Raw genomic sequence first — 12,354 nt, 5'->3', positions numbered from 1 at the left:
GCAACACTGACTGACAATCAATTTCACAGCTGTTGTGCAAATGGAATAGACAACAGGTGGAAATTATTGGCGATTAGCAAGACACACTCAATAAAGGAGTGGTTCTGCAGGTGGGGACCACAGACCACTTCTCAGTACCTTTCTGCTTTCTGGCTGATGTTTTGGTCACTTCTGAATGTTGGTGCTTTCACACTTGTGGTAGCATGAGATGGACTCTACAACCCACACAAGTGGCTCAGGTAGTGCAGCTCATCCAGGATGGCACATCAATGCGAGCTGTGGCAAGAAGGTTTGCTGTGTCTGTCAGCGTAGTGTCCAGAGGTTGGAAGCGCTACCAGGAGACAGGCCAGTACACCAGGAGACGTGGAGGAGACCGTAGGAGGGCAACAACCCAGCAGCAGGACCGCTACCTCCACCTTTGTGCAAGGAGGAACAGGAGGAGCACTGCCAGATCCCTGCAAAAAGACCTCCAGCAGGCCACAAATGTGCATGTGTCTGCACAAACGGTTAGAATCCGACTCCATGAGGATGGTATGAGGGCCCGACATCCACAGATGGGGGCTGTGCTCACAGCTCAACACCTGCTTGGACGCTTGGCATTTGCCAGAGAACACCAGGATTGACAAATTCGCCACTGACACCCTGTGTTCTTCACAGATGAAAGCAGGTTCACACTGAGCACATGTCTGCAGAGTCTGGAGATGCCATGGAGAGCGATCTGCTGCCTGCTACATCCTTCAGCATGACCGGTTTGGCAGTGGGTCAGTAATGGTGTGGGGTGGCATTTCTTTGGAGGGCCGCACAGCCCTCCATGTGCTCGCCAGAGGTAGCCTGACTACCATTAGGTACAGAGATGAGATCCTCAGACCCCTTGTGAGACCATATGCTTGTGCGGCTGGCCCCGGGTTCCTCCTAATGCAGGACAATACTAGACCCCATGTGGCTGGAGTGTGTCAGCAGGTCCTGCAAGATGAAGGCATTGAAGCTATGGACTGGCCCGCCCGTTCCCCAGACCTGAATCTGATTGAGCACATCTGGGACATCATGTCTCGCTCCATCCACCAACGCCACGTTGGACCACAGACTGTCCAGGAGTTGGCTTTAGTCCAGGTCTGGGAGGAGATCCCTCAGGAGACCATCCGCCACCTCATCAGGAGCATGCCCAGGCGTTGTAGGAAGGTCATACACACACAATACTGAGCCTCATTTTGACTTGTTTTAAGGACATTACATCAAAGTTGGATCAGCCTGTCGTGTGTTTTTCCACTTTAATTTTGTGTGTGACTCCAAATCCAGGCCTCCTTTGGTTAATAAATTTGATTTCCATTGATGATTTTTGTGTGATTTTTTTTGTCAGCACATTAAACTTTGTACAGAACAAAGTATTCAATGAGAATATTTCATTCATTCAGATCTAGGATGTGTTATTTGAGTGTTCCCTTTATTTTTTTGAGCAGTATATATATATCAGTTATATATCTGTTAAAAGGTAATAAAAAGTTGATCACAAAATAAAGTTCAAACAAGGCATTGTTTCAAGGCATCGAAGTGATGAAACTTACCAAGTCAGAATTGTTCACAGGTGGTACAACAGAGGTCTGAAGAGTTTAATGCCTTTAAAAGCTTCCTTTTAGTACCTGCTAATAGTTCAAAACAAACTAAAAAGAAATTATTGTTACTTTTTATTAAATAGATGTTAATTTATATTTATTTTAGAGTTATAAGGTGCTCTACTGGCAGAAACATGCTTTGCGATATCCGTTTATGGTGGAGTGCTGGAAATTGTAAAGTAAAATGGTCCCCAAGAAAACATAGTTTATCAGATTTGCCATTATTTACTATCAGCATTACATGCAAAAACTCAAAGACAGCAGACAGTGGCAGACACATGTAAGTGATCAAAAAAAGTTGGAACACCTGTTAATTTACTTTCATTGCTGCAGAACAACTGTAAGTTGTTAACCAATCAGTGACTTGTGCCTTAAAAAAGACCTTTTTATTATTCTAAAAAGTGCATTATTTTTCTATTTTCAGTTTATTGTTTTGTTTTCAGTTTTATTTCAGTTTTGTTTTTGTTTTATTGCAGTTAACAAGTTACCTTTGTACTATTTCAGGTTATTCACTGGACTTAAACTTCTTAAATGTCAATAAAAACTGGAAAAATGTGGCTGTTGTAAAACTTTTGACCTGTAGTGTACATCTGTAAGCAATAGCTGAGTTAATGCTTTTTCTCTCATCTCTCCCCTATAGATGCAGCGGGAGCTCCCATTCTGTCACTCTGAGGGGGTTCCTCTGTTAGAAGGTGGAGTCCCACATGTCTTCTCACCTCAGGACAGTCCCTGTAAGGCCCCCAGGTCTCCTCGGTCTCCCCGTCCAGCTCCTTGCGTACCATCCCGCTCCCACTCGGACTCGGAGGCCACTCTAGAAGAGAGGGGCATGGGGAGGATACAGCCCAGTGAGGGCCACCGACCCCCAGAGAGCCTATTCCTGGATGCTCTATCCCTGGACCCACCCAGCGAAGCAGAGGTACCTCCTCCATCCAGACTGGAGAGCGAGAAGAGGTTCCCCTGCCTGAATGAGGTAAGATGCAGTTGTAAATAGGAAGGTCCATAAGACATAGTTTAGTGCTTAAATGTGTAGAGTGCCTATAACCGATAAACTAAGGAGAATCATTTCATTTAATTTAGGTCCACATAGGACAGCGTCTGGGTCCGGACTCGGACCACGGTCCGCCTATTAGTGATCTCTGACATATTTAAGTCAAGTAAATTCAGTGCATCACTTTTTTAGTGCACTTACTTAAGCAATGAATCACACTTGCATGTAATTTACATTGTGTATTGGCAAGTCTGAGTCTGTACTGGCGGCGTGCAATTTGTTTCATTGGCTTAGTTTACATGCAAAGATTTTTTGCCAATCCGAATTAATCCATTCCAATTATAGATTAAGGCCAATGTGTTTATACACTCACCCTACTCAACAATATGATGGAAATCTACGTTTACATGCACACTCAAGTAATCTGATCCAAAATTACTTGGAGGCGTTGAGTATCACTACGTGTAGGCGTTAACATGACAACAAGCATCACATGAGTCCAGTCAGAGTGAGACGAACAGCAGTGAGCAGTGCTTGTGTTTTTAATCATTTTAAAATTATGGCAGACTCAGGAAAATGTACTTGATGTGTACTTGTTGAAGAAGGATGAGAGCATACACACAGTCCTACCTTTTATGACTCTTAGGGTGCATTTATACTTGTATAACCAAGCAGAAAATGTTACATTGTTAGATTTTAGTTAAGGTTTGCTTAGCTTTCACACTGACATATTTAACTTCAAACCAAAAGATGTAAAAAAAAAAAAGTCAGTGAAAGGTCACAACTACTTGGTCAGATTTTAATTTACAATAGCTGTCCACCAAACTTTCTGAGTCATGCTGCTTTCTGTTCTATCTGGGCTCATTGTTATTTGTGTTGTTTTTCTCGCTCTTGTGATACTATAGCAATAAGCCAGTGTTACCATGATTTGGCACAACACAGAGCAGCGTAAGATCCCTAAAACAGCCTTGAGTGGCTTATCTAATTTATGTGTGTAGTCAAATGCGTATAGCAGCTGTTTTATAATGACTTCAAATGTGCCTCAGCCTCGTTTTAAAACCCAAACTACCCATTCTATATTTACCGATTCTGAGCTTAAGAAGTGATGATGAAAGATCACAGATTCTGTCTTTGGTCCATTTAGACATCTTTCTGTCTGTGTTGCGTTCATACTTTAAAGGAACCACATGAAGCAAACTTAGACCGACCTGCTGAGAGGGGTTTAGTCTGCTTATTTTGCAGTGTTCTCACTTGCTCTACTGAACAGAATAATCACACCAGGGTTTGTTTTAGTCAACAAGGCTGCCAAGACTGAACACAGCCTTAGTCTACCAGTGTGTGTTGAATGTGTATGAATGTGGAAGTGTGTGTGCACATGCTCTAACTGTGGTCTGTGTTACAGGCACTGAATGAAATCTCAGAGAGAGACCCTGCACTGTATGGGGAGGAAGAGCTGGGCAGTGGGAGCCTCCTCAGGTACTCTGTGTGTTCACTTGTGTGTGTACATGTTCTACACTGCCAGTAATTGTATCTTTTCAGGTAAATTAATCTTAATGAAAGACTGTGATATATCTAATGTTTTCCCCATTTTGAGATGGTTGTAGGATAAAAATATATGACCTATTTCTAGACTTGCCTTAAATTATTTTATCAAGTGGCTCTCATTATATTTACAGAAAATTTGGTTTGTTTCAAGCATATTTCTTAAAACAGGATAAATTGTCTGCCAATTTAGTTAGATAATCACTTAATATAATCACTTAAAACAAGTTAAAAGTCTAAAAATAAATTTGAAAATCTTATGTTCTTACAGCAGACTCATAAAGAGAAATGAGATTTAAAGTGATTTCACCTGACAATATATAATTTTTGCAGTGTCACAAAAAGAACACAGTTATCACTGTTACATATTATGTTACAGCAGCTTCAATTCATATTGAACCCTTAGAATAGACCCCTCACACAGTCTAGGTGTAGGACTTTATGTCTTTGTCAAACCTTTCCTATATTTTAAAATCTAAATTAAAATTGCTGGATAATTGGGGGAAAAAATACTTCTGGGCTTCCTTGAGGAGAGGTGTGTATTGTTTTTCTCTCTGCAAATGAATGCTTCCTGATGAGATATTCAATATTTTGTGAAATAAAGACTATCTTATCTTTAATTTGTGAAATAAAGATTAAAAATTATTTTGTAAAAATAATCATGAATTCGATGCCACAGCCACCCATGGCGGAGTTGAAGAGAGCATAATTGGCCTCACTTTCTCCTCCCTCTACACAGTACAGTACTAGCCATTGCAGCTCTCTGTTAGCTGATTTGACAGAATTGGTAGTTTAGTGTACTCTAAGTGTGTTGAGCCGTCTAGTGACATTGCATTAGCTGCAGTTTGAAAAGATGAGGTGGTGCTTCACAGATATGCTAACCTTTACCTTCCCAGCTTGGTAGAATCATATCGGGGGGAGACCTAACCTAATTAGTGGGGAGGAGCTGGCCACAACTAAACTGAAGATATAGATTGGGATTTAATAAAGTGATGTGATGCTAGTTTTCCTTTCAAAGGATTGCAGGAATATGAGGAGTATTTCTGTTGTATTTATTTTTTGGTGCTATCTTTTCAGCCTCCCTGGAGGATGTGTATGAAAAGCTTTCAGAAAGGATATGGCCCAGATAATCACAGCCAGCTGGCCAAATGTTTAATTATGTTCTATATAATGGCCCACATATCTCATCAGCAATCATTTGGGCAGGGAATTGGTCTGAGGTAAGACAGAGCTAGCTCAGTTTGATAAATATATAAAAATGTTTTGTGTAGACAGTGTGTAAAAGCTATGTTATATAATGATTACATGTCATTTTATACAGTATTGATCTTCCTCAGACTTTTAAGGATGTACCTTAGAAAGCTTCAGGTTTGAATCCCAGCTGGGCCCAATTACCCCTGGGAGAAGAAAACTTTCTCCCTTGTTTCTGTCATTGGTATGCAGTGTTGCCCGCCGGTCGGGCGTCTGCATCATATTGCACAGTCAAGCGCTAAGCATTCTCTGCAGTTCTGCGTGCTCAGGGCTTCAGCGAGATGCAGAGATTGAATTCCCACACACTGGAGGAAGTGCATGTCCTTCCACACTGGTGCTGCTGTCTTGTGACCAAGCTGGAGATAAATAGGGAATTATTGAATAGAAAGAAACATATATCACAAACATACCCCTCAGACACAAAATTATACAGAGAGTAGACTCTTTGTTGTTCAGCCTCGGTGAGTCACTAGCTCTTCAGTATCTTTTTATCTTGCCTTTTTCTTTGTTTTAACCCTCTCTCTAATGTTGCCATGTTTTTGATGAAAACTACAGTGTTTCCTATGCTTAATTTATACTTGGGAAGTCTGCCCAGGTATATCTATCCACATTAGCAATATTATTTCACTTTCAACCGTGCAACCTACATGAAAAGAAGCATTCTGGAACTCATGTGAAACTTACCTGCAACAATTGTTTCACATGGAACTCATGTGAACAGTTGCAAGCGTCCCAACTTCCTGAAGCCAAGCAAAACAGCAATAACACATCACATGATCATATAGAATGACATACTTTCAAATAATTGATATTAAAAAACTAAATAGAAGATGGTTTATTGGATCATTGAAAGGGAGAATGTGTGAGCTTGAGCTTGGAGTAGGTTCTAATAAACTAAAGATGACAACTCTTTAGAACAGGAGCGTTCCATTCTTGTCTTAGAGAGCTGCTGTCCAGCAGAGTTTAGTGATTGGCTACTCAGACACACCTACTGAACCTGCTAATTAACAGATAAGTTGGACTAGGTGTGCTTGAACTCCTGTCACCAAATTGTTCTGGATACCAGCCCTCCTGGACCAGAACTGGATATTCTTGCTTTTAAATATTCTCCATTGAGGGGTCATAGTAACACTATGCTGTTCTAACATTGTATCAATACTGTCAAACTGTCTCCACAGGGCCAAGTCTGTCTGCTCCATGAGTGATTTCCAGCGTTTGATGGACAGCTCTCCCTTCCTGCCAGACAAAAGCAAGTCGGGTGAGCATGGACGGGACGAGAACACCCCACCCCTCTCTCCAGATGACCTCAAATACATTGAGGAGTTCAACAACAAAGGTTGGGAACTCCCTGCTGCATCTCTCGCCTCTTGCCCCATCCCAGGTCCTGCACTGCCCCCAACGGTGGTGGAGGCGTGGGCAGAGCGGGCAGAGTCCCGCAGACCCCCAGACCCTCCTTCAGAAGCCTTTCAGCCAGCCTCCTGGTACCTGACCACAAGCGCTACCTTGACCACCAACACCCTGAGCAGCCCAGAGCACTGCCAGAGGCTGCCTCTGAGGGGCGCCTCTGGATCTGAACATTTTGGGGTTCGTGTCCTTCACAGCCCTACTAGGGGTGAGAGGGCAGCCCCTGGGCCTTCCGAGCAGGAGTACATGTTTTCCAAAGTGAGCAAAGCCAAGGCAGGGGAGGGGGAGGACGTTTTTGGAGGCAGATGGCCTTGCGAGCTGAGGGGTCACCATCTGGAGACAGGTCTGGGTTATGCTTCCTCGCTAGAGCTAGAGCTGTCCCGCAACCTGAGCGATGACATGAAGGAGGTGGCCTTTTCTGTCCGCAACGCTATTCGCTCCAGCACGGCCTCCGTCCCAACCCAGCTTCGGGATGCATCCTGCCAGACCAATGGCTTCACCACACGTGGGACACAGACCACCCAGACCATCAGTGTGGGTCTGCAGACTGAGGCCCTTCGAGCACTTACCAGCAGCCCGCATCGCTGCCTCACGCCAAAGGGGGGTGGCTCCACGCCAGTTTCCTCGCCCTCACGTAGCCTCAGGAAGGTGCAGTACTCGCCTGCGACACAGGGCAAGTTTGAGCGCCCCTGCTGCTCACCAAAATATGGCTCTCCCAAGCTCCAGCGTAAACCCTCCTTAACTACCCCCACAGCTAAAACTGAGGCATCTAGTGGCCCAACACGACCCCCAACACCTGCAGTTGCCTCCCAGCCAACCAAGGGCAACAGTGAGTCAGCCTGGGCCCGCTCCACCACTACCCGTGACAGCCCTGTCCACACAACCATCAATGATGGTCTGTCAAGCCTCTTTAACATCATCGACCACACACCTGTCACCTACGACTCACAGCAAAAATTCAACAGGTCACCTAGCCGCTCCAGGCCTGTTGAAAGTGGGCCAACAGGTAGTTATGGGTCAGCACAGGAGTTGTTGAAAGTGTCCCGGGGCCGCTCACCCAGCCCTGTGCAGCTCATAGTCGAATCACAGGATGAGAAGACCCTTGAAACAGTTAGCATCAGACAGGATCTGTCAGCTCCGCCCGGCTACACACTAGCAGAGAATGCAGCACGGATTCTGAATAAGAAAATGCTGGAGCAGGGCTTCAGGGACGAGAAGAGGCTGCCCAGTTCAGGCGGGACATCCCAGAGCAGGACAGGAGATGCGGACAAACCCGGATGCATTGAGGTAAAATAGACTGTACTCAAGCACACAATCACACATTCTGTGAGATTGCCTTTTTAAGCAACATGCAACTTAGAAACCCCTTAAACTGTTGGTGTATTATTAATCTTTAGACATATTATCCACTATAATAAACTCCAGCTGGCCTGAATACCATTTTGCAGGCTTCAAATACTTGTTAATATTGCCAAATGAGATGCTGAAAACTTCTTCTCAAAATTACTTAAAAACTATTATTTGAAGTGTTTGTAGTTGTGTAGTGAAATCCCTTCTTAATAAAAACAATGCATGTCCACAACTTACTAAGGCATGGGAACAGAATCCTAATGTGTGGCCATGACTTTGTAAGGCATAGGAACAAGATAATTAAGATAATAGTTTCAGGGTGTGCTTTATTTATTTATTTATTATTTTCTTTTCATTCTAATTTTGATATTCGAATATGCACAAAAGTTAATGAACGCATGTCTAGTAACCATGAGGAACACCCAGAAAAGGTATTTTGGTCAAAATACATTTAAAAATGCATTATCATTTAAAAAAAGAAGGGGAAATCTGTAGTTTTCGTGTTTGATAAAACAGAGGCTGCCTCCTCAGATGAGCTACAATTACAACTAACTGTTACAAAACTGAATGCATATGAGGATTATGTGCCAGCTTGTCAGTAATGTATGTCTGCTGTTTCTGGACCTAGCCAACATCAGCTAAAGTAGTAAAGTATCGGCTTAGTTAGCATTAATGTAAGGCAACACCTGCGTTCTTTAACAATGGAAGCAAAACAGTATAATTTTACAAAAATGATGTTAAAGCATAAGATTGGCATTTCGTAAACTGTTTATTTTCTACGTCTTCCTTTGCTAAAATAGAACAAATACCTGACTGATTTCAGTATTCAAATACTGGCTCATTTAGCACTTAGCCAAGTACTTGAATACCTGTGCATGTTTCTAGTTATGTTGTGGCCACAACCTAAGTAAGTTGTGGGAATGGTATAACAAAGTTTTTCCCATACCTTACTAAGTTGTGGCTGTGTATTAGGATCCTGTTCCTACACTTTAGTAAGTTGTGGTCATTAACCACAATGAAAGTGCTGAAGGTTTGCACTCTGTGGTGAGGTGATGTAGAAGTCTGGCATGAATTTATGATGTATTCTAAACTAAACCAGATAATGTTAACATTTTTCATATATTAACAATCACTGGTTTCTCTAAAGGCCTTCGCTAATGAAGTTTAGTTTGGACTATAATTCATGGCTTAAAAAGACAGCTTTCAAATACTAAATAGAGAAATGAACACCAACATAACAAGCAAGGACTTGAGTATTAAAATTATTCGGGCCAGCTGTAATAACTGCTGCAGTCAAATGCAAAAGTGAAGGCACCCCTAGTTAAATCACGTTTTGTTGATTTTCTGAGTAAAAATAAGTTCACACATCATGTACAGGAAACACACTTCTGCATGTTTTAATGCACAATTACATTTGCTTAATTTAACATAAAAAATTAAACATGGGCTGTGTAAAAGGTGTGGCACATTTTATATATTTAATTTTTTTATAATTTTGTATGTTTGTTCAATTTTTTACAATATGTTAAACTCAGCAAATAGAAATTGTGCACTAAAATTTGTAGAAGAATGGAATATTGAATTTTGTTCTGTTAATGTAAGAAGAGTTCATGTATTTTCACTTAGAAAATCAACAAAATTAGACAGTGATTAGACTGAGTGTTCAAACATTTGCATATAACTGCATAAATTATTCAATGACTTCTATAAAATTATTATATAGTTACATGACTGAGAAATTGAACATGTGATGCCTTGCGGTTTAAGGGGTTATATTTTCCTAAGTGACAAGTGGAATGCCAGTGGCCTGTAGCCAGTGTCAGCTGCTTTGATCCCATCATGCAGCTGGTGTAAACCCTGTATATTGATGGATCTGAACCGCATGCCTTTGTGCACCTCGGACTGAAAAGCATGGGACTGCAAAGCTGTGCTGCAGCTTAACAGTTAATCATTTTATTGCTGTGCACTTGTGCTTCTGCCTACAGGAAACACAGTTGTTTTAATGCTCGCTGATTATATGAATTGTACAGCTACTGTTGGTGAAAGTTGTTAAATATGGTCCATTTGGAAGACTAACACTGAGTGAACTTGAGAGATGTTTGTCAACACATATAGACTATGATTGGAAGGTAACATTATATAGTATCATGATCAGATGATCCATTTATCATCGTTTTACAATCGTCTTTTACATTTTAGGTCACAGTGACAGAAAGTGATGCAGTCGGGTTTACATTGTGACTGCTTTAAAACATAGCAGATCATTGGTTTAAGTATAAACCATTAATGTGTGGTAATGGTATTGTTGCTAAGTTGAGTGATTAGTCCACTTATCTTTAAAGAGCCCATCAATAAGTCTGATGCTTGACAGCGCACAGTACAGTAACTGGAAATGCTATCAGTAGCAAAATAAGTAAATAAATGTCACAAATATATAAATAGGTTCAGTAAAATTACATTTCACACAGTCCACTGACTGGAATTCTAGGGCTGCACGATATGAAACAAACTGTTGGCCGATACTGATATGAAATATATTTCTCGTGTATAAATCTGCCAGTGCCAATACGGTGTTGAAACATAAACACAGTGTTTTACGCTCATAGATTATACCATGGTGGCGCAACCAGATATTTGACAAGTATATTTCCATCCATTTGCAAAACTAATTCATCTAATATTTACTTTACTGAGAAATATTTAAACAAAAAGCTGCATGAGGAGGAGGAGAGATTCATAGCTCAGGTACCCTGATGTTTGCAAATTCACAGAGAAATGCAACACTTTGCAGTCAGTAAGCTAATTAAATTTACTGAAACACAGTCAAAAGAAATACCTAAATACCTAAATCATCTTGTAAATGAAAACTCTGTGTATTTGTAATAGCTGAGTACAATCATTGTTAAAAAAATCGTTATCATTATGAATTTTGCTGTATATCTATGCTTTAGAAATGTGCTACCGCTCTTCATTTCAGTTTAAGAAATGTGTCAGTTGAGAACTGACAATCAGTATCAGTAGATATTATCCTTTACCTGAATTTTTAAAATGTATTCCACCAAATTTTCAAAAGTTGTGTGATTTGATATGAAATCGTTCAGTGGAGAGACATTTACTCTCTAATTCCTTTACAGTTGTGATGGGGGAACCAGGTGTTGCGTTGTCAGCCACACAAACTATCCGAAATGACCAGTGAACCTTCACACTTTTTACGTTTTTATAAGTAAAATTATTCATGGTGAAATAGCAGTAAATCCATTTTTTTATTGATGTATTATTTTGCATATACTTTGAAAATTAAATTTCATGCAAAACACATCATAAAAACTCATCATATTTCTCAGGCATCTACAAATATATTTCTAACCATTTTGTGTGATAACTTACTGTGATGTTGCTTTTAGTGGCATTAAACTCTTCGGACGTCTGGTTTCACTGCCAACTTAATAAGTTTCTCTAAAATTGAAATGAATAGGACACATTAATATTGAAAAATAGGTGGACCTCTCCTTTAAAATCAGCATCGATATGTGTCACAAAAAGTACATATCGGTCAGGCCCTGATACACAGTAGCTACCACAGTACAAAGTGTTCAGATGTAGCATCTCATGTACAGTACACTTAATGTGTTATTCCTCTGAATGGACAGTGAGGATGGTCATGCCAAAACCCCCCTCGCCCCTTTTACAGGTTCCACAGAAAGAGGAGTGGACCACCTGTAGGCTGCAGTGATCTTTCGTCATGGAGCCTTATCACACAGGCCCTTTTTGCCAGTCATCTCCTGTATCTGATGCGATTGTGTTTTGTGCTGATGAGTGTTTTCCCCTGTCTCCCTCTCCGGGTTGCCTCCAGAACCATACTGTCTTACTCACTGCTCCCTGGGGACTATAATGGCGCTTGCGCGCACACACCATGCTGTAAGTTCCTCTTCTATGACCTTTGACCTCACAGTGGCCTCACCCGTGTCGAGTCACGCTGCGTTTTATGGACCTCTCTCACAGCCGCACCAATCCACCACTGCATGCATCATTCTCACAGGGAATGGGAATCATTGCCAGGTGTTGTGGGAAACGTGGTGCGTGTTATCTTTTGTGTCTCACTTCTTTTAACGTCCTGGTGTAGGTGCCAGCATGCGCATCGTTGTCTGATCAGTTAGTTTCATTAAAAGTTGAAAACCTTTATCCAAAAAGCTAGCAGCGCAAAGGCTT

At 41.4% G+C, this 12,354-nt stretch overlaps 1 protein-coding gene across 4 annotated transcripts in view; it reads left to right on the top strand.

Annotated features, from left to right (window-relative positions):
• LOC108442432 (microtubule cross-linking factor 1) overlaps window positions 1–12,354 on the top strand; it is a 117,258-nt gene that overhangs the window by 95,310 nt on the left and 9,594 nt on the right. For 2 of the 4 annotated variants that reach the window (XM_017722459.2, XM_037530834.1), the window contains 3 exons: window positions 2,251–2,580; window positions 4,001–4,074; window positions 6,570–8,082. In XM_017722459.2, coding sequence (XP_017577948.2) covers window positions 2,251–2,580; window positions 4,001–4,074; window positions 6,570–8,082 — 1,917 coding nt within the window. Of the gene's footprint in view, window positions 1–2,250; window positions 2,581–4,000; window positions 4,075–6,569; window positions 8,083–11,836; window positions 12,064–12,354 lie in introns of all 4 variants that reach the window. The other 2 variants (XR_005129055.1, XM_037530835.1) reach the window with 2 other exon arrangements.

Source organism: Pygocentrus nattereri, chromosome 19 (genome assembly GCF_015220715.1).
Source record: "Pygocentrus nattereri isolate fPygNat1 chromosome 19, fPygNat1.pri, whole genome shotgun sequence".
Taxonomy (NCBI): Eukaryota; Metazoa; Chordata; class Actinopteri; order Characiformes; family Serrasalmidae; genus Pygocentrus; species Pygocentrus nattereri.
Note: the sequence above shows the minus strand (reverse complement) of the source record. Positions and strands in the feature narration are given on the sequence as shown.